This window comes from Symphalangus syndactylus, chromosome 2 (genome assembly GCF_028878055.3).
Source record: "Symphalangus syndactylus isolate Jambi chromosome 2, NHGRI_mSymSyn1-v2.1_pri, whole genome shotgun sequence".
In the NCBI taxonomy this organism is placed as follows: Eukaryota; Metazoa; Chordata; class Mammalia; order Primates; family Hylobatidae; genus Symphalangus; species Symphalangus syndactylus.
Window position 1 is genome coordinate 39222983 of NC_072424.2, and position 25861 is coordinate 39248843.

Sequence of the window (25861 nt, forward strand, 5' to 3'; positions counted from 1 at the left end):
CATTGCTCCAGTCACCCAAGAGAAATCTGGTTCTGCTTCACTAGGGCAGTTAGGAGAAGCATTGGGAACAAATCTAGAACTCAACCTGGGAAAAACTGGGCAATGGAGAAAGAAGGGGAGTTGTAAATTGGCCAGTTTTTTTTTTAGTCACAGTATAGACACAATGCCTCTCCAACCATCCCCAACCCAAGTAGTAGTATTAGAATTTTAGAGTTTCACAGAGTATTCAGTAGTGGTAAGAACATCAGTATTCCAGTCTTTTCTTTCTCTTTCATACTTTATTTATTCATAGCACATTATTTATGAATGACGTATTATCATAAATATAAACACATAGCCTAATAATGTTATCGAATAGATATAACACCCAGACACAGAACTGAAACATAACAGAACTGGTTTTTCTATAAACATCCCAGATTTTTTTGCATCTACATAGTATCCTTTGTAGGTAGTTCAAATATGCTTTTCTTGTTCCAAGATTTCTAGAAACCCCTTTTAGACTGGCTATCAAGGCATGTAGGACCCACACAAGAGATCATTTTTTAAAATAATTGTTCTCCGTGAGTTTTACCCAGTTTATTCACCCACTCTTTTCAATGGAGATGATGCAAATGCTATTCCTGAAAAATAATTGACTTTCAAAGGACAAAGATTTGGCACTATTGAGGATATTCAAAATAATGAGATGTTGCCTCTAAAAACAATTCCAAAAGAAGTTTCAAGAATATTTTGAACAATGGTAGCATTGTGATCATAGATAGGTTGATGTGCTTTAGGGACAATTCTTACTTGGAAGTAGTTAAGGACCTGTTTAAGCAGGTCCTTGGGTGATTGTGTCACCTGTCATTGAAATCGTCAGGGCATTTGCTTATCATTCATCTTATTTCTGCTCTTCTAGGACAAGAGGAGTGGTGGGCCTTCTTCCACTCCTTCTCCACGTTTGTGTTAAAGGTGCCAGGTTCATGTGGAAGTAGCACCTAGGCTTTTTCCGGAAGTCTCTTGGGGAGATGGAGAAGGAAGAAGACTGCTGGGCCAATGGCCTAGAGACCTCAGTGCACTAGCGATATTGACATGACATTTGCAAGATGCTTTTTACTTTGCAGAGTGCTTTTCTATGTGCTTTCTCATGTGACCAGGCACTGTGATGTCCCAGTTTTATTTCAGCATTCTACTTTTTGGAGGTCACGTAGTTAAGAGCTATAAGTTCCACAAGGATGGGGACCACATCTGCCCTTATGTTTGCCCAGCACCTAGCCCAATGCTTGGCTCAAATTAGGTACTCAGTAAGTGAACAAATTTTTCTCCAATTTCCTTCACTGTTCTGTTTTGACCGGAAGGTGGTGGGATTCTCCTGGTTCACAGTTACAAACTCTTAACTTGGACACAGCCTGAGCCTCCTCTATGTATAACTCTTTTCCATTTTCCAGCGTATCGCACGGATGACTGCCATCCCTGGGTTTTGCCAGTAGTGAAGAAAGTGGAGCAGAAGATTGCTAATGACAATAGCCTAAACCACGAGTATCTGCCAATCCTGGGCCTGGCTGAGTTCCGGAGCTGTGCTTCTCGTCTTGCCCTTGGGGATGACAGCCCAGCTCTCAAGGAGAAGCGGGTAAGTTTTGGGTAAGGATGTATTTTCTCTTTAGAAACTGAAAGTAAAAAGATGTTGAGAATAGTTTGTTTAAAATATTAGGCGTTATGTCTATTGAACTGCCAATGAATAAGGGTTTCAGTAGCGCAAGTTCAGGAACCTGATAGTGCAAATAATGTGGCCATGTACAAAGCACGGCTTTTTCACTTGTTCAGTTTTGCCCAGTAGATCATCAGATTTTAGCTACTGCATTTGAAGCAGTCAGTGGAGATGCCAAGTAGAAAGAATTTAATGGAATGATAAAGACACCAGGGTTCTAGATCCAACTCTGCCACTACTTTTGATCATAGGCAAGTCATTTAGTTCTCTGGCCTCACATACACGTTAGAAAAAGACCACATAGTGCGAGTCTATGATCCCATGAGGAGCACTTGCATAGGGAATTGTTTAAGGGGCCTCTGAGTCCCCTGAAATTATATGCAGAATTTTGTGTGTACTTATTTCTCGGGAGAAGGTGCATAGCTTTTATCAGATTTTCAAAAGGTGTCTGTGGCCCCCCAAGGGTTCAGGAGCTACTAGGAGATGCCGTCTAAAGTCCCTGCCAGTTCTAATATTCTTTAATACTTCTACTGTTGATCTCAGCATCTATCATTTAAGTGCTTCCTGGTATATATTCTATGTGCAACTGGAGATACATGGAGGAAGAACACATTTGGAAGTAGACACAGCGAGATAGGCTGTGTGTTCCAGGAAGTGGAACAGATTCTCAGTGTTGTAGGAATTCAGAGGGGAGAGAGATCTATGAGTGCTGGAGATGGCATTTGAGCTGAACCTTAGAGAATGTGTGAGTGAGGCCGGGATGCTGGTTCTCAGCTCCAGCTGGATGTTAGTATTACCTGGGGAGTTTTTAAAAACATACTATGGCTGGGCCCTGTGGACCCCATGCCAGGCCAGGTAAATCAGAATCTTGGAGGCACCACCCTTCTCCCCTCTCTTTCACTCCCTTTTCTTCTCCCCCATGGGCATATTTTTTAAATACTCCCCAGGTGTTTCCAAAGTATAGCCAGTTTTGAGAACCACAAAATATGGAAGAGGGGCAAGGATATTCATCTTGAATGGTAGGAGTCCAGGGACAGAGGCAAGAGCTAAGCAGGTCTAGCTTGTAAAGAGACCTACCTGATGAGAGCTGGGAACATGTTGGATAGGTTAGACAGGCTGATTCTGGCAGCCAGGGCAGGAAAAGCCAACTGAAGGTTGGAGCAGAGGAGTTACCCAGTAAAAGTATTGTTTGAAAAAGATAAGTCTGATTGGGTGGGTGGAAAAAGGAAGAGCTCAGATTTTTGCACTAGTCCAGTTGGGAATTGTGCAGTTTAAACCAGTGGCCACTATTGTTCCCCTGGGTCAGTGTTGTGATGTAGCCTGTAGTTCATGCGTTGAGGAGACTGCATCTTGGAGTCATCTGATTTATTCCCCACATGCTGTGTATGGTAGGTTTTTCTTTTGTATATCATGTTACCCAGTTGCCCTGATAAGCAGAATGGCAGAGTACAATAAAGGTTGCACACACGTACATTTGTACATGTACCAGGAAGCTGGGAAGGCCCTGGTGAAGGTCTTGGGACTCAGGTCCATGATTAGGCAAGTAATGAATTTGATTAAAGTTTTGTATGGATTGGAATGAGAGACTATGATTTGCCTCAAGGAACTGAAGGCATATGGTTAGAATAGTTAAGAGTATAGAGATTATTAATCATATTGGGAAGTTGTTCTGAAAATCCAGTGTTTCTGCAGAGGTAGAGGAGAATCCTAATGAAGTTTGAAAGTGGGGAACTGGCTGGGCGTGGTGGTGCACACCTGTAATCCCAGCACTTCTGGAGGCCAAGGTGGGCAGATTACTTGAGCTCAGGAGTTCAAGACCAGCCTGGGCAACATGGCAAAAACCCGTCTCTACAAAGACATACAAAAATTAGCTGGGCATGGTGGCATGCACCTGTAGTCCCAGGTACTTGGGAGACTGAGGTGGGAGGATTGCTTGACCCCAAGAAGTGGAGGCTGCAGTGAGCCATGATTGCACCACTGCATTCCAGCCTGGGCACCAGAATGGGACCCTGTCTCAAAAAAAAAAAGAAAAAGAAAGTGGGGAATGTAGGCCACTGGGGCCTCTCTTCTGAAACTAAATAAATTAGTTGGAATTCTGTTACTGACAAATGAAAATAGAGATTCCGTGTTGGGAGTTTCTTCCTCTAAGACTGCATTTCTTATATAGTTGTTAACTATATTGGACAGATGCTGTTCCTCTGCCCATTGATCTCCATTTGATGACTTACCCTGTTAAGACTTAAGGCTATTGTTTGTAGCTTTGACCCTGGGAATACAGCCCTCCCTCTTAGTCTAGTTCATCCTGTTTTATATTTTTGATCATAAAACAATTTTAAAAGGCCATCTTCATGGCAGCAAATATTTGAAGATACTTTTTGGATACACTCTTAGCATCTATTAATACATCACTCTGGGTACCAGTTGTTACTGAGCTCTGAGCCTTTATATATATATATATTTTTTTTTATTATTATACTGTAAGTTCTAGGGTACATGTGCACAACGTGCAGGTTTGTTACATATGTATACATGTGCCATGTTGGTGTGCTCCACCCATTAACTCATCATTTACATTAGGTATATCTCCTAATGCTGTCTGTTCCCCCTCCCCCCACCCCACAACAGGCCCCTGTGTGTGATGTTCTCCTTCCTGTGTCCAAGTGTTCTCATTCTTCAATTCCCACCTATGAGTGAGAACATGCAGTGTTTGGTTTTTTGTCCTTGCGATAGTTTGCTGAGAATGATGGTTTCTAGCTTCATCCACGTCCCTACAAAAGGACGTGAACTCATCCTTTTTTATGGCTGCATAGTATTCCATGGTGTGTATGTGCCACATTTTCTTAATCCAGTCTATCATTGTTGGACATTTGGGTTGGTTCCAAGTCTTTGCTATTGTGAATAGTGCCGCAATAAACATACGTGTGCATGTGTCTTTATAGCAATATGATTTATAATCCTTTGGGTATATACCCAGTAATGGGATGGCTGGGTCAAATGATATTTCTAGTTCTAGATCCCTGAGGAATTGCCACACTGTCTTCCACAATGGTTGAACTAGTTTACAGTCCCACCAACAGTGTAAAAGTGTTCCTATTTCTCCACATCCTCTCCAGCACCTGTTGTTTCCTGACTTTTTAATGATCACCATTCTAACTGGTGTGAGATGGTATCTCATTGTGGTTTTGATTTGCATTTCTCTGATGGCCAGTGGTGATGAGCATTTTTTCATGTGTTTTTTTGGCTGCATAAATGTCTTCTTTTGAGAAGTGTCTGTTCATATCCTTCACCTACTTGTTGATGGGGTTGTTTTTTTCTTGTAAATTTGTTTCAGTTCTTTGTAGATTCTGGATATTAGTCCTTTGTCAGATGAGTAGATTGCAAAAATTTTCTCCCATTCTGTAGGTTGCCTGTTCACTCTGATGGTAGTTTCTTTTGCTGTGCAGAAGCTCTTTAGTTTAATTAGATCCCATTTGTCAATTTTGGCTTTTGTTGCCATTGCTTTTGGTGTTTAAGACATGAAGTCCTTGCCCATGCCTATGTCCTGAATGGTATTGCCCAGGTTTTCTTCTAGGGTTTTTATGGTTTTAGGTCTAACATGTAAGTCTTTAATCCATCTTGAATTAATTTTTGTATAAGGTGTAAGGAAGGGATCCAGTTTCAGCTTTCTACATATGGCTAGCCAGTCTTCCCAGCACCATTTATTAAATAGGGAATCCTTTCCCCATTTCTTGTTTTTGTCAGATTTGTCAAAGATCAGATAATTGTAGATGTGTGGTATTATTTCTGAGGGCTCTGTTCTGTTCCATTGGTCTATTTCTCTGTTTTGGTACCAGTACCATGCTGTTTTGGTTACTGTAGCCTTGTAGTATAGTTTGAAGTCAGGTAGCGTGATGCCTCCAGCTTAGGATTGACTTGGTAATGCGGGCTCTTTTTTGGTTCCATATGAACTTTAAAGTAGTTTTTCCCAATTCTGTGAAGAAAGTCATTGGTAGCTTGATGGGGATGGCATTGAATCTATAAATTACCTTGGGCAGTATGGCCATTTTCACGATATTGATTCTTCCTATCCATGAGCATGGAATGTTCTTCTATTTGTTTGTATCCTCTTTTATTTTGTTGAGCAGTGGTTTGTAGTTCTCCTTGAAGAGGTTCTTCACATCCCTTGTAAGTTGGATTCCTAGGTATTTTATTCTCTTTGAAGCAATTGTGAATGGGAGTTCACTCATGATTTGGCTCTCTGTTTGTCTGTTATTGGTGTATAAGAATGCTTGTGATTTTTGCACATTGATTTTGTATCCTGAGACTTTGCTGAAGTTGCTAATCAGCTTAAGGAGATTTTGTGGTGAGACAATGGGGTTTTCTAGATATACAATCATGTCATCTGCAAACAGGGACAATTTGACTTCCTCTTTTCCTAATTGAATACCCTTTATTTCTTTCTCCTGACTGATTGCCCTGGCCAGAACTTTCAACACTATGTTGAATAGGAGTGGTGAGAGAGGACATCCCTGTCTTGTGCCAATTTTCAAAGGGAATGCTTTCAGTTTTTGCCCATTCAGTATGATATTGGCTGTGGGTTTGTCATAGATAGCTCTTATGATTTTGAGATATGTCCCATCAATACCTAATTTATTGAGAGTTTTTAGCATGAAGGGCTGTTGAATTTTGTCAAAGGCCTTTTCTGCATCTATTGAGATAATCATGTGGTTTTTGTCTTTGGTTCTGTTTACATGCTGGATTACATTTATTGATTTGTGTATGTTGAAACAGCCTTGCATCCCAGGGATGAAGCCCACTTGATCATGGTGGATAAGCTTTTTGATGTGCTGCTGGATTTGGTTTGCCAGTATTTTATTGAGGATTTTTGCATCGATGTTCATCAGGGATATTGGTCTAAAATTCTCTTTTTTTGTTGTGTCTCTGCCAGGCTTTGGTATCAGGATGATGCTGGCCTCATAAAATGAGTTAGGGAGGATTCTCTCTTTTTCTATTGATTGAAATAGTTTCAGAAGGAATGGTACCAGCTCCTCCTTGTATCTCTGGTAGAATTCGGCTGTGAATCCATCTGGTCCTGGACTTTTTTTGGTTGGTAAGCTATTATTTACTGCCTCAATTTCAGAGCCTGTTATTGGTCTATTCAGAGATTCAACTTCTTTCTGGTTTAGTCTTGGGAGGGTGTATGTGTCGAGGAATTTATCCATTTCTTCTAGATTTTCTAGTTTATTTCTGTAGAGGTGTTTATAGTATTCTCTGATGGTAGTTTGTATTTCTGTGGGATTGGTGGTGATATCCCCTTTATCATTTTTTATTGTGTCTATTTGATTCTTCTCTCTTCTTTATTAATCTTGTTAGTGGTCTATCAATTTTGTTGATCTTTTCAAAAAACCAGTTCCTGGATTCATTGATTTTTTTGAAGGGTTTTTTATATCTCTGTCTCCTTCAGTTCTGCTCTGATCTTAGTTATTTCTTGCCTTCTGCTAGCTTTTGAATGTGTTTGCTCTTGCTTCTCTAGTTCTTTTAATTGTGATGTTAGGGTGTTAATTTTAGACCTTTCCTGCTTTCTCTTGTGGGCATTTAGTGCTATAAATTTCCCTCCACACACTGCTTTAAATGTGTCCCAGAGATTCCGGTATGTTGTTTCTTTGTTCTTGGTGGTTTTAAAGAACATCTTTATTTCTGCCTTCATTTCGTTATGTACCCAGTAGTCATTCAGGAGCAGGTTGTTCAGTTTTCATGTAGTTGAGTGGTTTTGAGTGAGTTTCTTAATCCTGAGTGCTAGTTTGATTGCACTGTGGTCTGAGAGACAGTTTGTTATAATTTATGTTCTTTTACATTTGCTGAGGAGTGCTTTACTTCCAACTATGTGGTCAGTTTTGAAGTAAGTGTGGTGTGGTGCTGAGAAGAATGTATATTCTGTTGATTTGGGGTGGAGAGTTCTGTAGATGTCTATTAGGTCCGCTTGGTGCAGAGCTGAGTTCAATTCCTGGATATCCTTGTTAACTTTCTGCCTTCGTTGTTCTGTCTAATGCTGACAATGGGGTGTTAAAGTCTCCCATTATTATTGTGTGGGGGTCTAAGTCTCTTTGTAGGTCCCTAAGGACTTGCTTTATGAATCTGGGTGCTCCTGTATTGGGTGCATATATATTTAGGATAGTTAGCTCTTCTTGTTGAATTGATCCCTTTACAATTATGTAATGGCCTTCTTTATCTCTTTTGATCTTTGTTGGTTTAAAGTCTGTTTTATGAGAGACTAGGATTGCAACACCTGCCTTTTTTTTGTTTTTTATTTGCTTGGTAGATCTTCCTCCATCCCCGTATTTGGAGCCTATGTATGTCTCTGCACGTGAGATGGGTTTCCTGAATACAGCACACTGATGGGTCTTGACTCTTTATCCAGTTTGCCAGTCTGTGTCTTTTTATTGGAGCATTTAGCCCATTTACATTTAAGTTTAATATTGTTATGTGTGAATTTGATCCTGTTATTATGATGTTAGCTGGTTATTTTGCTTGTTAGTTGATGCAGTTTCTTCCTAGCCTCGATGGTCTTTACAATTTGGCGTGTTTTTGCAGTGGCTGGTACTGGTTGTTCCTTTCTATGTTTAGTGCTTCCTTCAGGAGCTCTTGTAGGGCAGGGCTGGTGGTGACAAAATCTCTCAGCATTTGCTTGTCTGTAAAGTATTTTATTTCTCCTTCACTTATGAAGCTTAGTTTGGCTGGATATGAAATTCTGGGTTGAAAATTCTTTTCTTTAAGAATGTTGAATATTGGCCCCCACTCTCTTCTGGCTTGTAGAGTTTCTGCTGAGATATCAGCTGTTAGTCTGATGGGCTTCCCTTTGTGGGTAACCCGACCTTTCTCTCTGGCTGCCCTTAACATTTTTTCCTTCATTTCAACTTTGGTGAATCTGACAATTATGTGTCCTGGAGTTGCTCTTCTCAAGGAGTAACTTCGTGGCGTTCTCTGTATTTCCTGAATTTGAATGTTGGCCTGCCTTACTAGGTTGGGGGAGTTCTCCTGGATAATATCCTGCAGAATGTTTTCCAACTTGGTTCCATTCTCCTGTCACTTTCAGGTACACCAATCAGACGTAGATTTGGTCTTTTCACATAGTCCCATATTTCTTGGAGGCTTTGTTCGTTTCTTTTTACTCTTTTTTCTCTAAACTTCTCTTCTCACTTCATTTCATCTTCCATCACTGGTACCCTTTCTTCCAGTTGATTGAATTGGGTACTGAAGCTTGTGCATTCATCACATAGTTCTTGTGCCATGGTTTTCAGCTCTGTCAGGTCCTTTAAGGACTTCTCTGCATTGGTTATTCTAGTTAGCCATTCATCTAATCTTTTTTCAAGGTTTTTAACTTCTTTGCGATGGGTTCGAACTTCCTCCTTTAGCTCAGAGAAATTTGATCTTCTGAAGCCTTCTTCTCTCAACTCGTCAAAGTCATTCTCCGTCTAGCTTTGTTCCGTTGCTGGTGAGGAGCTGCGTTCCTTTGTAGGAGGACAGGCACTCTGATTTTTAGAATTTTCAGTTTTTCTGCTCTGTTTTTTTCCCATCTTTGTGGTTTTATCTACCTTGGGTCTTTGATGATGGTGACGTACAGATGGGGTTTTGGTGTGGATGTCCTTTCTGTTTGTTAGTTATCCTTTTAACAGTCAGGACCCTCAGCTGCAGGTCTGTTGGAGTTTGCTGGAGGTCCACTCCAGACCCTGTTTGCCTGGGTATCAGCAGCAGAAGCTGCAGAACAGAGAATATTGCTGAACAGCAAATGCTGCCTGATCGTTCCTCTGGAAATTTCGTCTCAGAGGGGTGCCTGGCCGTGTGAGGTGTCAGTCTGCCCCTACTGGGGGGTGCCTCCCAGTTAGGCTACTCGGGGGTCAGGGACCCACTTGAGGAGGCAGTCTGTTCGTTCTCAGATCTCAAACTCCATGCTGAGAGAACCACTACTCTCTGCAAAGCTGTCAAACAGGGACATTTAAGTCTGCAGAGGTTTCTGCTGCCTTTTGTTCAAGCTCTGAGCCTTTCTTCTGCTTGGAAGGCCTCACCATTCCCAGGCTGCTGTCTTAGTTCACTAATAGCCTCTTAATTTACCTTCCTGCCTCTAGTCTCTTCCCTATTTTAGTTCATTCTGCATGCTGCAGCTAGGATGACCTTCCTTGGCAAAACAAGCTACTCATGTCACCTGTTCCCACTCCCCACCCCCACTACCCATAGCTCCCCCATTGCCTGTAGGGTAAAATCCAGACTTTGAGCTTGGCATGCAGTGAATGTAGGTGACAGGTGACGGTCTTCATCCTGTTCTTACAGTTGCTGATTTCCCCTCACTCCACTAGAGGTCCTGCCATTCTAAGAGCCTTGCTGTTTTCTAGACCTACTGGGCCCTGTCATGACTAAGAACCTTTGCCTGGCCCTTCTCTCCACTTGGAATGCCCTCCCTTACTGCTCTAGCTCTCCAGTCCCCACCTCTAAGTCCTTCAAGAGCTGATCAAGGGTCACTTCCACCCTGAATCCTTAGGTATTTTAGGCAGAGCTTGTTTAAGCTCTCTGAGTTATCACAGGACTTTGTTCACAGCTTGGGAATAACAGTACTTAACTGTGCTTACTATAATGGATAATTTTATAAGTCTTCATCTCCCACAAGACCCTAACTTTCCCCAGGGCAGGGATCATTGTTTACTTATTTACCTTGCAGATTTTCAGCATTTGGCTCCTATCCAGGTACCTCAGATTCCAGAGGTTTGGATTCATTCATTCCTTTAGTCATCAGATGCCCACTACTAGAGCCAGGCACTATTCTAGATGCTGGAGCACAGCAGTGACTCAAACACACAGAATCCCCTGCCCTTGCATTCAGTTTTGGGGAGAGGAACAGACTCTAAATGTAATCTTATTGACTATATCAATAAGAAAATGATATAGTATACTAAAGATATAAATGCTATAAAAATAGAGTAGGAGGAGGCATGTTAGGAATTCTGGGAGTGGATACAGTTTTAACTAGGGTGGTTATGATAGAAATAGAAATGACATTTGAGCCAAAACTTAAAGATGAGATATAAATGAAAGAATGAGTGAACAAGCAAACCAACAGTAATCATTTATTCCCTTAGATTTTTCTTCTCCAGATTCAACATTTCCAGATCCTTTACCCATTTTGAGGAGACCTATTTTCTAGACTCCTCACTGCCTTGTATTACTTTTCTACTTTCAGATCTTAGGATCCAGACAGAAATGTCCATTGTTCATCCCTGGCATAGTACTGTTTCAGCTTTGAGATTACTGAGCATTGCAGAAAGGAGGGCTCATGGGCCATAACTCATTGTCACATCATGACATCCCACTCTCACTTTGATTGCCTCTAGGAGACTTGGGGCTTTTGCTGTGGCTCAGATCTTTTCACCACTGTCTTCTTTCTTCATCTAGTTCAGCACATGCTTATGTAGTACCATGTGCCAGATGCCATGAGAGATGCTGGGGGCACCCAGATAAATGCAGCATGACTCTGGCCACAGGCAGCTCCCGGTTGCTCTCCTACTCCTCACGGTGAAGTCATAGTATCGGCAAGTTGTTAGACAAGGGTTCTAGAATCCAGCAATCATATGCTGACATGTCCAGCAGAGGCCTGCTCTGTCTAGTTTCATACCAAGTCTTCCTGGATTTCCCTTGTTCTGGATACTCTTATTTACCCAGGTCGAGTTGCCTGGCTCCTTGAGAAGTCTGTACTTACTTCCTTTGATGTTATGATTTTCCTTTATAATAAGTACAGGACATTCTTAGGCTGTAGGACAATTTGCCAAAAATCAGTTCACAGAATGACCAAATTACTATGTTATTGATTCACCAAAAACTTGTTTCCGTTAGTTGCTGATGTTTAGAGCAACTTGTGTTTCACTGAAGCCATCCAGTATTTAATATAGTTTTAGGGAGTGATAACTTCTTGAGAATTTGATATTTGAAGTGTCATATATGTCATGAATGTCAAGGATTAGTTAATGTAGAGTGGGTTTATCTCTTCTAAGCACATTTTTAATGTATTCTACTGACTTTTTTTAAAAATGAATTTGCTTTCTGTAGTGGGAGAGAAAGGGTGGAGTTAAAAGTTGAGCGCAGGAAATGAAAAATTATGCCTGGGAATGTTTCCACTGGTGTCTATGCATCTGTCATGTTTCTAGAAGTTAAAACCATGTTCAAGGGAGGTCTTGCTCATTTGCTTAGGAAGTATTAGCACTCTAGAGTGGTTTAGGTATCTGAAATGTGCAGTCATGTATGAAATTGACATTCAACTTAGCTGGATGACAAATCCTTAAAAAATAAATGCACATTTGTGTTGTATCATCTTGGTAGCAATTTGCATAAAGAATTCAGGTAAGCCACAATGTGGGGGCAAAACTTTTAAAGTAATAGCAAGGGATGAGTGCTCAGTAAGAATCACTGTAAAGAACAGAGAAGTTGGCACACCAAATCTGACACACACTGAGCATTTTCACCCCAGTGCACTGCCTTTGCCCCTCTCTGTAATGTACAGCTGTGTTTAGTTTTGCATCCCCTTGAATGTCAACTTTGCTTACGTTTCACATTTCAGGTAGTATTCTTTCACAGATGTTCACACCTATAAATACAAACAGAACATTGGTGCATAATAGTGCCGATAATTGGTAACATTGCCTTGTTCCTGGCTTAAATGGGATTTCTACTAAATGATTCATTGTTTTTAAACTGACTTATGGGTTAAATGAATTTTTTTCATCATTTTCAGGAAGTATCCACTGTTTACTGTTTTACTAAGCATTTATCTCAGGAATAGCCAAGCTTTTCTTACCTGTTGTGGTGATCATTTGGGTTTTCTCTATCTAGCAGCATGACTGGTTTTATATCTCTTATAATCCATTCATGGGATGACTCTCAATCAAGGGGGTAATTTTAATGTACTGCTGGATTAATATTGTTCATTAATGTTTACTTGGGAAGTTGGTATCAAGGTACGAGCTAGGTCTCTCATTCTACTTTTTTCCCTTTTGTTGTCTTTTAGCAGCAATGTTATGTTAGGTTCTTAAAAAGATTTAGGAAGCTTTTCTTCTCTAAGAAGAGTTTTAAAACCTTTTTATTGGCCAGGCGTGGTGGCTCACGTCTGTAATCCCAGCACTTTGGGAGGCCGAGGCAGGTGGATCACGAGGTCAGGAGTTCGAGAGCAGCCTGACCAACATGGTGAAACCCCATCTCTACTAAAAATAAAACAATTAGCTGGGTGTGGTGGCACGTGCCTGTAGTTCCAGCTACTCAGGAGTCTGAGGCAGGAGAATCACTTGAACCCAGGAAGCTGAGGTTGCGGTAAGCCGAGATCGTGTCACTGCACTCCAGCCTGGGCAACAGAGCGAGATTCTGTCTCAAAAAACAAACAAACAAAAAAAACCCAAAAAAACCTTCTTTATTATGGAAAATTTCAAATCTATATGAAAGTAGAGAAAACAGTATAAAGAATGAATCCCTATGTATCCATCACCTAGCTTCAACAATTATCTGTATAGGGTCAATCCTGTGTATTTCCCTCTACCCCACTCCCTGCCTCCCTGCCTCCCTGCCCTCCACCAAACCTGGATTATTATTTAATAATAAATCCCAGACATCTAAATAGGTGTTTTAAATTGTTGTAAAATGTTATGGCTAATACATGAATACATTCATCTTATTTTTAAAAAAACAACTTATAGATTAGGCCAAAGTCCCTTTCAACCACTATTCCTACATCCTTGGACCCCTCCCCAGAGGTTGCCACTGTTAGAAGATTGGCGTGTGTCCCTCCTTGTATTTGTTTATTTATTTGAGACAGAGTCTCACTGTGTTGCCCAGGCTGGAGGGCAGTGGTGCAATCTTGGCTCACTGCAACCTCTGCCTCCCAGGTTCAAATGATTCTCATGCCTCAGCCTCCCGAGTAGCTGAGATTACAGGTGTGTGCCACCATGCCCAGCTAATTTTTTTTGTATTTTTAGCAGAGACAGGGTTTCACCATGTTGGCCAGGCTGGTCTCAAACTCCTGGGCTCAAGTGATCTACCCACCTTGGCCTCCCAAAGTGCTGGGATTACAGGCGTGAACCACCACGCCTGGCTAGATAGACTTTTTCGTGTGATCTTTCTCTTCCTTTCTCTTCAGTCCTTTAGACAAATTGGGCAACATGTGGTTTATGACATTTTTCTGCTGAGAGACTTATGCTGAAACCTAATTAGAATTTTGAAGAGGCGAAATCAAAGATCTATAGGCAGAGAACTACATCATTAGAATGTAGTGACTCGGTCTAGAATGGAAAACCTGGATTTGTGCTGAGCTGTGCCACTTAACAGCTGTGTATCCTTTGGGAAAAACATGTCTCTGAATCAGTTCCTCATGTGTCAGGGGATATAGACTTGACTTTAGAGGGGATGTGGGCATTGAATGTACGTGAAAGCATTTTGTAAATGATAAAATATAGGAACAGAAAACCAAACACCGCATGCTCTCACTTATAAATGGGAGTTGAACAATGAGAACACATGGAAGCAGGGAGGGGAACATCACGCACCGGGGCCTGTTGGTGGGTGGGAGGCAAGGGGAGGGAGAGCATTAGGACAAATATCTAATGCATGCGGGGCTTAAAACCTAGATGACGGGTTGATGGGTGCCACAAACCACCATGGCACATGTATATCTATGTAACAAACCTGCACATTCTGCACATGTATCCCAGAACTTAAAGTAAAATAAATAAATAAAATATGACTTTTATTATTGCCTATGTTAGGTCACTTTAGGATGAGAGGAGGCTGGCCAGGCGCAGTGGCTCACACCTGTAATCCCAGCAGTTTGAGAGGCCAAGGCAGGCAGATCACAAGGTCAGGAGTTCAAGACCAACCAGGCCAAAATGGTGAAACCCCGTCTCTACTAAATATACAAAAAATTAGCCGGGCGTGGTGGCAGGCGCCTGTAGTCCCAGCTACTTGGGAGGCTGAGGCAGGAGAATCACTTGAACCTGGGAGGCGGAAGTTGCAGTGAGCCGAGACCATGCCACTGCATTCCAGCCTAGGCGACAAAATGAGACTCTGTCTCAAAAAGAAAAAAAAAAAGATGACAGGAAGCCAAGGAGAGGAAAGTAGTATTCATGCATCACCTCTGTTTTGTTAGAACATACTTCTAAGGATTAATAAGGCTGAATTCTAGAGATGAGGAGTAGCACAGATTGATATCAATGACAAGTTAGGAACACTGTTTTAGAGGCTTATGCTAGAGAGTAAGTTTGATCTTAGGATGGGTGCTGAAGAGATGGGTTTGCCTTCCAAGGCATGTGCACGCATGCACACACACACACACACACATACAAATGTGGCCTCGGTGTGTCCTCTACCTCTGTGTTCAGAAAGGAAGCTTCTTCTAGTGTCAGACCTCCTAGGTTGAAGACTGGCACTCCTGCTCAGTAGCTGGTAACTTTGAGCAAGTTTCTTCACCTCTCTCAGCCTCAGTTTCCTTAGTTGTAAACATGGGCAAATCATAGTACCTTTTTCATGTAGTTGTTGTAAGGTTTTGATGAGATAATATGATTAAAAGGCTTAGCACAGAGCAGGCACAGAGGAAGTGCTATTACCTTATTTTTGTAAATATTATCTGACCTCAGCATTATCAGCCTGTGACCCTGTTTCTTCTCTTTCAGGTAGGAGGTGTGCAGTCTTTGGGGGGAACAGGTGCACTTCGAATTGGAGCTGATTTCTTAGCGCGCTGGTACAATGGAACAAACAACAAGAACACACCCGTCTATGTGTCTTCACCAACGTGGGGTGAGTCTTTCAGCTGAAGTGAGAGGAAAAACAGAAACCAGAGAGAATTATCTTCATGACTCTCCCCGGTTACACAGAAAATGTAATCCAGCCCTGGAACAACTGACCGTTGGGAATGGCTTGAACAGTGGGTTATGGCAGTGCATGAGAAACCTGCTGCTCAAAATCAAGTTAAGAATACTGTTTCTCAAGACTCTTAGTAGGCTTATATCTACCAAGGTTATGTTGAAACTCCCCAGAGGAGGCATAGAATGTAGATGCAGGAAGTATCATTGTAGTAGAATATAAGTCTGGCATTAATGTGACTGGTTGAACTTGTTCTTGGTTACAATCATTCCTCTACATCTTAACCCCCAGCCTGGATGATGCCCAATGGACATTGAGCCTGGGAAGCTGACTTGCATCCTTTCCACTCATGCCTCCTAGTGTTTGTAAAGTGCTTAACTTTTTACTCCTTTGATGCAGAGAATCACAATGCTGTGTTTTCCGCTGCTGGTTTTAAAGACATTCGGTCCTATCGCTACTGGGATGCAGAGAAGAGAGGACTGGACCTCCAGGGCTTCCTAAATGATCTGGAGGTGGGTGATTTAGAGGAAAAAGTAGAGAATTACATGGTGTCAGGAATCTCAGGCAAAGTCTTTGGACCAGTTGCTAAGTGAAGGAGTCTGAGACACCTTCCCCACACCCGATGGTGGTTTCTGACATAGCATGTAAGAGAGAGGGCACAAAAGAGACATGAAAGAGTGACAAGAATATGGTTGCCCTTTGCCCTCCATCACTGACCAGTCTGCTGCTGACTCTGTCTCCCTCTCCCAATATTCCCATCAGTGTCAGAGCTGACATAGCTTCCTTCTCCTCAGAACGCTCCTGAGTTCTCCATCGTTGTCCTCCACGCCTGTGCACACAACCCAACTGGGACCGACCCAACTCCAGAGCAGTGGAAGCAGATTGCTTCTGTCATGAAGGTAACTGCCCCTTCAGAGCATCTCTTAAAAAATAGTATGTATTCTTATTTAATGTATGCAGAAGCAATACCTGTTTGCTGTTTGCTGAGGAATTACGAAAATGGAGAAAAGTCCAAAGAAGAAAATAAGTATTAACTGTAAATTGTATTACCTAAAGAAGGATACTGTTAATGTTTTGGTAGATAGAATGTGAGACTGTGTGTGTGTGTGTGTGTGTGTGTGTGTGTGTGTGTGTGTGTGTGTGTCTAGTTCTATGTATATGTTTTACAAAGATGAGATCATTTTGTCTGTACTGTTTTTTGCAACACAATTTGTTTTTCATTTTCACTTCTTTATATACATGTCATTGAATATTTTGCAGCATCATTTTTCATAGCTATATTATATTCCTTTCATGGATATGTCGTATTAGGGATGGGGTAAATCATCTGATGAATATTTAGGTTTACTTCAGATTGCTTGATCTGATGAAAAATTATGTAACAAAATTTCCTTTTATTATTTCTTTGGCATAACTTGCTAGGTGGGAATTCCTAGCTGAAAGTGTGTATATTCTTCCCTAACAAGTTTGTAGAATACTTATTAAGGAACTGCTGTGTATTGGACACTGTGGGAATACAGTATTGAATGGAGCAGATGCAGTCCCTACCCTCAAAGACAGACAGCCTGTTTGGGGAGATGGACGAGTACTAAGGCAGCTGTGATGCTGTGAGATAGCTGTGTTGACAGTGTTATATGGGGGTACATAGCCCAGACTTTGGGCAGTGTATATGTGGGAGTTTGGGGGTTGGTGGCAGGAACCTTCCTGGAAGAAGTGGTTTCCATGTTGAGTCCTGTAGGATGGGGAGGAGTTAAGAAGGCATCAGCAGACGGGTTGACAGGGAAGGGATGCGCTCCGCAGAGGACAGAGCATGGTCAGAAGCCCCAGGCAGAAATCATGGGGAGTGTGAGTGATGAGGCTAGAGTGAATAGGGGCAGGCTCTGTGCTGAGGCTTGGACTTTATTCTCAGGGTAGTGGGGAGCCACTGAAATCTTGGATGTCGGGGAGTGACATGATTGGATGTGCATGATCTTAAGGTCACCCTGATGTCATGGCAGGGAATGGATCAGAGAGAGGCAACACTAGACAGGCTGTGGGAGCAGTTAGGAGACCGTTGCCATAACCCCGGTAGGAGTTGATGGTGACCTGGATGAAGTAGGTAGCAGTGGGGACAGTGAGATGCAAAAGGATTTGGGAGCTCTTAAGAGACAGGACTGATGGGACTTGGGGAGTGCCAGGATGTGGGGGATGAGCTGTAGAGTTAGGAGTCCAGACTCCCCCCAGTCCTGCCTAGTCAAGATACACCTAAGAAATGGGAATCAAAGTACAATCAAAGGCTTGGACAGTTCCGGGGAGGGAAGTGGCGTCCACTCAGAGAGGACAGCTATAGAAGCAGGTTCCCTGTGGAGAGCTCTTTGAGGAGATGAGTGACAAGAATGGAGGCTACTCTGTTCCCTTCCTCTTGAGTACCTAGCAGAATAGCCTCGAGGTTGTGAAGAGCCCTGGGGATACCAAGCCTACACTTGACTAAGGCTCTCACACCAGAAATTCACTGAGGAAAATCCACCAGTGTAGGACATTGTCTCCTTGCGTCAAAAGTAAGCCCTGTTTCTCTAAGCTGAATTGGGACACTCTAGGACAATGTACTTTTAAAAAGTAAAGCTTACGGAAAAGGTTACACTTGTTGGTTGTAGAGAGAAATGGATGTAAAGTGGTGTTTGGGTGCATATAGTCAAGAAATAGGAGAAATGGACAGTGTTTGAAATTCCCTCCAGGCATCAGCTGGGGAAGGAAGGCCGGTGTCTGAGATTGGTGCCAGAAGGATTTCCTGCCCTGACTCACTTTCCTTCCCCACAGCACCGGTTTCTGTTCCCCTTCTTTGACTCAGCCTATCAGGGCTTCGCATCTGGAAACCTGGAGAGAGATGCCTGGGCCATTCGCTATTTTGTGTCTGAAGGCTTCGAGTTCTTCTGTGCCCAGTCCTTCTCCAAGAACTTCGGGCTCTACAGTGAGTGCTCTCCCGAGGAGTTACAGCCCCACCTCCTTGCATCACTCCCCACTTCGGCAGCCACAGCTGATTCTGGCCCCTCTCTTTAGATGAGAGAGTCGGGAATCTGACTGTGGTTGGAAAAGAACCTGAGAGCATCCTGCGAGTCCTTTCCCAGATGGAGAAGATCGTGCGGATTACTTGGTCCAATCCCCCCGCCCAGGGAGCACGAATCGTGGCCAGCACCCTCTCTAACCCTGAGCTCTTTGAGGAATGGTAAGGGGCTCCCAGTCTGGTGGGCCGGGGGGTGGGGAGTGCAGAACAGTAATTGTCCCAGTACATTTAACTGGGTCTCTTCCTTTCATTTTGGCAGAAGCAGGATAAAATTACTTTAACTTCTTTGACTCTCAGATATTTGTAAAACAGGGACTGATACCTACCTCACATGTGCATAACACAACACCTGGAAGACAGGAGGGGGCGCTCAATGAATGGTAGTTTTTCCCAATTTCCCCTCCACCCAGTCTTCCTCCCCATAAAGTTGGAAAACCCAAGAAGGTATTCCTAGCAAAACAGAATATCCAACGTCTAGGCAGTTTAACAGTTTGGGAGCTCTTGGTTTTTATCTGTAATTTACATATACTTTATCTTATTTTAGAACAGTAATTTTTATATAGTAGCTAAATCTGCAATCTCTAGTAAGTCCTGATGAAACATATTACCCTATTAATATCTATAGCAGCACCTCGGTGAAGCCTCAGTTGAAATGTGAGTGTATTCTAGCCAGTATACCCGAGACTAGCACTAGACTCACTAGTAAATGCAGTCCTTTCCTTCTGACCCCTAAGTCTCCCTCTCTGGTATGTTAATCCACCCATCCAGACATCCGCATGCCATAATAGGCAGGTTGTGATCCCATTGTCAGCTGTCATTTAAATTACGGTTTTTAAACCTGTGTGTTTTCGGGTACCATCTTTCCTGTCTGGATTGGTATTTACGTCGCTGTCCATGCTTCAGGACAGGTAATGTGAAGACAATGGCTGACCGGATTCTGACCATGAGATCTGAACTCAGGGCACGACTAGAAGCCCTCAAAACCCCTGGGACCTGGAACCACATCACTGATCAAATTGGCATGTTCAGCTTCACCGGGTTGAACCGTAAGTGGTCCCCACCACCTCCAGCCCATGCTTGCATGTAGACACACAACATTCCTTTCAGTTGCTCGCCTTGAGCTCACCTTCATGGCCTTTGCCTAATTGGGCAGCCATTGCTTTGGACCAGGACAAGTTAGGTTTTCTTAGGGTGTCCCACCGTCTCATAAACTCTTTGGGTCTCAGAAGAGTATTGTGGTCTGCCCTGCTGACCCACAGCCAAGATATTTCCATGTTTGTGGGCTGGGAAGTGGCTCAGAGCCAGCTGGGAGGTAACAGGATTGGTAGCTGGGAGCTTTAATTTATGAAAAGTTCTTATAAATGCTCAGGTACATTTTGGGTTTGCCTTAATCCTGAATATAAGTATGTATGATTATTCAGGGACCTGATTTCTTAACAGGTCTTTCCTATTTCTAGGTATTATCCTCAAAAAGAGGTTACAAAGTTATCTCTGCATTTCATAAACAAGAACCTAGATTGGGCTGGGCGCAGTGGCTCACGCCTGTAATCCCAACACTTTGGGAGGCCGAGGTGGGCGGATCACGAGGTCAGGAGATCAAGACCATCCTGGCTAACACGGTGAAACCCTGTCTCTACTAAAAATACAAAAAAATTAGCTGGGCGTGGTGGCGGGCGCCTGTAGTCCCAGCTACTCGGGAGACTGAAGCAGGAGAATTACTTGAATCCAGGAGGCAGAGCTTGCAGTGAGTCGAGACCGCACCACTGCACTCCAGCCTGGGTGACAGAGTGAGACTCCATCTCAAAAAAAAAAAAAAAGAACCTAGATTGGTGGTTGGAATTAAAAGCTGATTGAAAATCTAGTAGGCGATCATGCATGATCTTGGTCAGTTGTCAGTAGGGCACATCTGCCATCTGCAGTCCCATCTGATGACAGAAGAGTCATTTCTTCTTCTTCTTCTTCTTCTTTTTTTTTTTGAGATGGAGTCTTGCTCTGTTGCCCAGGCTGGAGTGCAGTGGTGTGATCTCGACTCACTGCAACCTCCACCTCCCAGATTCAGGTGATTCTCCTGCCTCAGCCTCCCGAGTAGCTGAGATTATTCTTTAGTAATTCCCACAGTGCAGATGTGACGACTCACCTGTGTGTCCCAGTGACTCTAGGGAGGGATGTGTGGCTGGCTTGGTTTGTAGGTAGAATAGCAGAGGCCGTGGGGAGGTATTTAACTGGGGCCATCACAGTGCCAGTGTGAAGTGGGCTCAGAAAAATCCAAAGGAAATAAATATAAATGAGAGTTAATAGAGCTTATATTGTGGACCCCTCAAAATACTTTGGGGTAAAATGAAGCTACCTAAGAAAGTAAAGAAATAGCTCAGTTAGCTGTAGATGTCCTCTTGACTGTGGAATGGAGAATTAGTTCACTCACAATTATAAAAATATTACATGTAACAGAAATATTAATAGTCTTTAGTAGTTATAGTCTAAAAGTTCACAATATGGGACTGTCTACCTGTAAAATATCCATATCTTCCCATTATCCACAGGAGGAAATTAGTTTTATTAATATTATGAATTGGAAAAATGATGAGGATAGAACTGTGCTTATAATACAAAAGTTATATTTTTAGCACTTGACATCATTTGCCCTTATTAAAAACAGAGGTTTTGTTTTCCTCCCAACTTTTTTTTTTTTTTTTCTTTTTGAGACAGAGTCCTGCTCTGTTGCTCAGGCTGGAGTGCAGTGGCAGAATCTTGGCTCACTGCAACCTCCACCTCCTGGATTCCAGCGATTCTTCTGCCTCAGCCTCTCAAGTAGCTGGGACTACAGGCATGAGCCACCACACCCAGCTAATTTTTGTATTTTTAGTAGAGACAGGGTTTCACCATGTTGACCAGGCTGGTCTCAAACTCCTGACCTCAAGTGATCCACCTGCCTCAGCCTCCCAAAGTGCTGGGATTACAGGCGTGAGCCACTGTGCCTGGCCTTTTTTTTTTTTTTTTTTGAGACAGGGTCTCGCTCTGTCACCCAGGGTGGAGTGCAGTGGTGCAATCTCGGGTCACTGCCACTTCCACCCCCTGGGCTCAGGTGATCGTTCCACCTCAGCGTCCGAGTGGCTGGGACCACAGGCGTGAACCACCATGCCTGGCTAATTTTTTATAGAAACGGGGTTTCACCATATTGCTCAGGCTGGTCTCAAACTCCTGAGCTCAAGTGATCTGCCCGCCTCAGTCTCCCAAGGTGCTGGGATTACAGGCATGAGCCACTGCACCTGGCCGGAAAAGTTTTAAACATACAGAAAAGTTGGAGGAATTGTACAGTGAACCTCCATATATCCGCCACCTAGTTTCTACAATTCTCACATTACAATACTTCCTTTGTTATCTTTTTTCTGTCAGAATTAGGCTTTTAACCTGGAGTCCCTGGATGTATGTTTAGGAGAACTGTGAAGCCCCTGAAATGATGTTTAAAAAATTGTATATGTGTATTTTGGCCCTGCTCTAGGGAAAGAGTCCATAACTTTTACTAGCTTCTCAAACTGTGACACTTCCCTTCTCTGAAAAAGTAGAAAGGCCTAAAACTTTCTAAACAAAAACTTACTAAAACAAAACCAAAAACCAGGGTAGGAGCCGTTTAATCACTGCTTCAGGGCACAGGCTTTTAGAAACAGTGGTGCACCCGGGGCTGTGTTGGCTTGAGGCTCTATCCCCTTGGGTGACCAATTCACACAGGTAAACCTCTTCTGAAGCTTGCTTTGTTTGTTCACTGGTTTGGAGGGGTCAAGGGAAAACTTACCCTTTGCCCTCTGAAAGTTTGCTGGAAATCAGCTGACAAGAGGCAGATTAATAGGAGAAAAGGCATACAAATTTATTTATTTATTTTTGAGTCAGAGTCTCACTCTGTTGCCCAGGCTGGAGTGCAGCGGCACGATCATGGCCTACTGTAGCCTCAACCTCCCAGGCCCAAGCAATCCACCCACCTCAGCCTTCGTAGTACCTGGGACCACAGGTGTGTGCCGCCATGCCTGGCTAATTTTTAAGATTTTTTTTATAGAGACAGGGTCTCCTTATGATGCCCAGGCTGGTCTTCAACTCCTGGGCTCAAGCAATCCTCCCTCCTCGGCCTCCCAAAGTACTTGGATTACACGCATGAGCCACTGTGCCTGGCCAGCATGCAAATTTATTAACTTGCACGGATGTCTTACAAAATAGAACTCAAATAAATGGCCAGATGATTGATGCTTTTATACCATCTCGGGGTTACAGAAAGAATGGGAGCTTGGAGCTTGCCAAAACAGATTATGGCAGGCAGAGAAGAGAAGGCCTGGTTAGCAAAGGTGGTCTTGTTATATTATGTAGATAAGTCACAGGTAGCAGCCCTCGGAGAAAATAGCAGTAAAGGTCTATTTCTTTTAGACCTTTAAAGGCATCAGACTCTCAGTTAATCTCCCCTAGATCTGGACAAGGGAGGGCCTCAGAGAAAGCCTAGCTGTAGCCACACAGATTTTCTCTACAGATACAGATCTCTCCCACAAAAGACAGCTTTGCAGGGCTACTTCTGTATGCAGGCCCTTCCACAGCCATCTTGAAATATGTCAAAGTATATTTTGGGGTGAACTATTTTGGTTTCCTTCAAGGAGCACTGAGTCCAGGGTCCAGATTTTTCACTTCCATAGAGAGGCAGTGTAGCATTATGGAAGCAGTGTACAGCCCAGACTTAAAATCCTGCCTGAAAATCCCACATCCACCACTGACCAGCTGTGCGACCTCGGAAGGCCATTTAACGTCTTTATGGCCTATCTGTAAAACGGGCATGATAAAGTTATTATCAGGATGAACTAAGATGCAGTGCTTAGAACACTGCCTGGCACATAGTGTTCACACCTCTGATTATGATGATTTTATTATTATTCCATTTCCTCAGGTTGGTGGTATCTTAAAGGTACTAATTACTTAAGCAATAATTCACTAAAATTCTTTATTTTTTTGAGACAGAGTCTCACTCTGTCACCCAGGCTGGAGTGCAGTGGTGTGATCTTGGCTCACTGCAACTTCCTCCTCTTGGGTTTCAAGCAATTCTCCTGCCTCAGCCTCCTGAGTAGCTGGGACCATAGGCACATGCCACCACGCCTGGCTAATTTTTGTATTTTTAGTAGAGACTGGGTCTCAGTATGTTGGCCAGGCTGATCTCGAACTTCTGACCTCAGGTAATCCACCAGCCTCAGCCTCCTGAAGTGCTGGGATCACAGGCGTGAACCACTGTGCCTAGCCAAATTCACTAAAATTCTATCAATGGATTTGCCAAATAGCAAAACTGCTCTAGAGACTGCCGTATAAAGGAAGTACAGGTAGTCTCTTCTTACTCATACGTGATGCATTTCTGCAAACATGGAAAAACTACTGCATCTGAGAGAGAACTGAGGAATGAACAGAAGTCTGATGGTGCCAGTTCAGAGAGGTCTGTGTCATTTCTCAGCTCGTTGGTTAATTCACACAGGATTGATCAGGTACCTCTTGCATGGGGCCTTGCCCAATGTATTGTAAAAATGAAATGTCAAAGGGAGGCTGCCGCGGGTGCTCAGCGCAAGTCCAGGTTAGGGAAGAACTAAAGGAAGCACTTCATAGCCAGCGTTTCATATCGCTCTCCATCTGATGGTTGTTTTTAGGTGATAGGGGTGTCCCGGTGGATGTAATGTATAAGGCTTGGTTGGAAGGCAATCTCAGATTAAAATTCCCATCAGTAGTAGCCATATTGAATTTTCTGGGGATTCAAAGGTGAACTAGTAAGAGTACTTTCCAGAATCTAGTGAGTATATTTTTCTGTTTGTCAGTTGGACAAAATAGCGCCTTTTGTTTTGCTTCTCTCTGTTAAGGGGAAAGAAATAAAGCTGTAATTGTCATATAATTGCTGAGCCTCCACTGCTTTAAGGATCCCCTCTGCTCTGATTATGTCTTCTTTTGGTTTTCAACAGCCAAGCAGGTTGAGTATCTGGTCAATGAAAAGCACATCTACCTGCTGCCAAGTGGTCGAATCAACGTGAGTGGCTTAACCACCAAAAATCTAGATTATGTGGCCACCTCCATCCATGAAGCAGTCACCAAAATCCAGTGAAGAAACACCACCCATCCAGTACCACCAAAGTAGTTCTCTGTCATGTGTGTTCCCTGCCTGCACAAACCTACATGTACATATCATGGATTAGAGACACTTGCAGGACTAAAAGGCTGCTCTGGTGAGGCGGCCTCTGTTTAAACCGGCCCCACATGAAGAGAACATCCCTTGAGACGAATTTGGAGACTGGGATTAGAGCCTTTGGAGGTCAAAGCAAATTAAGATTTTTATTTAAGAATAAAAGAGTACTTTGATCATGAGACATAGGTATCTTGTCCCTCTCACTAAAAAGCAGGAGTGTTGCATGTGGCGGCCACGTGCTTCTGTGTGGTGTTTGACTCTGTACGAAGTCTAGTCCCAAAGATCAAGTTGTCTGAAGGAGCCAAAGTGTGAATGTGGGTGTCGGCTGTGGCATTAAACTCATCATCTCAACCCAGAGTGTCTGGTCTCCCCGCTCTTTCTGCATGGTGGTGTCCCTAGTCCTAAGCTTTGGTTCTTTAGGGTGACTGTGGTAAGAAGGATATTTAATCATGACACGCACAGACACACACATATTTAACTGAAACAGAAGTTTCATCAAACAGTATTTACTCGTGATGTGTGTAGTGCATTCTGATGTTTTCGAGCCATTCTATTGTGTTCTACTTCACCTAAAAAAATAAAATTAAAATGTTGATCAAGACATGGAGTTGATTTTGTGACCACTAATGGGTTGTGACCCACAGTTTAAAATGAATGTTTTAGAGGGTTTTACTGGGGGCTAAAGGAAAAACTACAATGTATTCTTACAGTATAGCTTCCTTCAGTGAACTCACCATGTAACTCCCTGGTGATTTTGCGGGCTTGTCATTTGGAGGCCAGCTGTCTTCTTGTTACTTAAGAAACTGGACTTCTTGGACTTGTGAGAGGAGATGACATCACTCAGGTTGATTATAGAACATCAGCCCGTCCCCTGCTGTCAGAGTCCCTCCTGGTTTATTGAAACAGAACCACAAAAACATAGATCACAATTTCCAGAGTCCAAGGGCCGCTCCAAATGGCCATTTTGTAGAATTTGGTGGGCTTGGATGTTACTTCACACAAGAGGTCTATTATTTGGAGTTTTTAAATATTTAAAGTTAATTCTTGTGATTTTAATAGGATCTGCCACTTTCTAGGACTC

The 25861-nt window shown here is 42.9% G+C and overlaps 1 protein-coding gene across 1 annotated transcript in view; it reads left to right on the forward strand.

The window, feature by feature from the left end:
• The window catches only part of GOT1 (glutamic-oxaloacetic transaminase 1), a 36778-nt gene extending 11397 nt beyond the window's left edge, over window positions 1-25381 (forward strand). Inside the window, exons 2-9 of the mRNA XM_055252524.2 lie at window positions 1431-1612; window positions 15364-15487; window positions 15953-16065; window positions 16348-16452; window positions 18350-18500; window positions 18590-18755; window positions 19497-19639; window positions 24560-25381. Coding sequence (XP_055108499.1) covers window positions 1431-1612; window positions 15364-15487; window positions 15953-16065; window positions 16348-16452; window positions 18350-18500; window positions 18590-18755; window positions 19497-19639; window positions 24560-24699 — 1124 coding nt within the window. The 3' untranslated portion in view covers window positions 24700-25381. The remainder of the gene's footprint in view (window positions 1-1430; window positions 1613-15363; window positions 15488-15952; window positions 16066-16347; window positions 16453-18349; window positions 18501-18589; window positions 18756-19496; window positions 19640-24559) is intronic.
• Window positions 25382-25861: the final 480 nt, after the last annotated feature.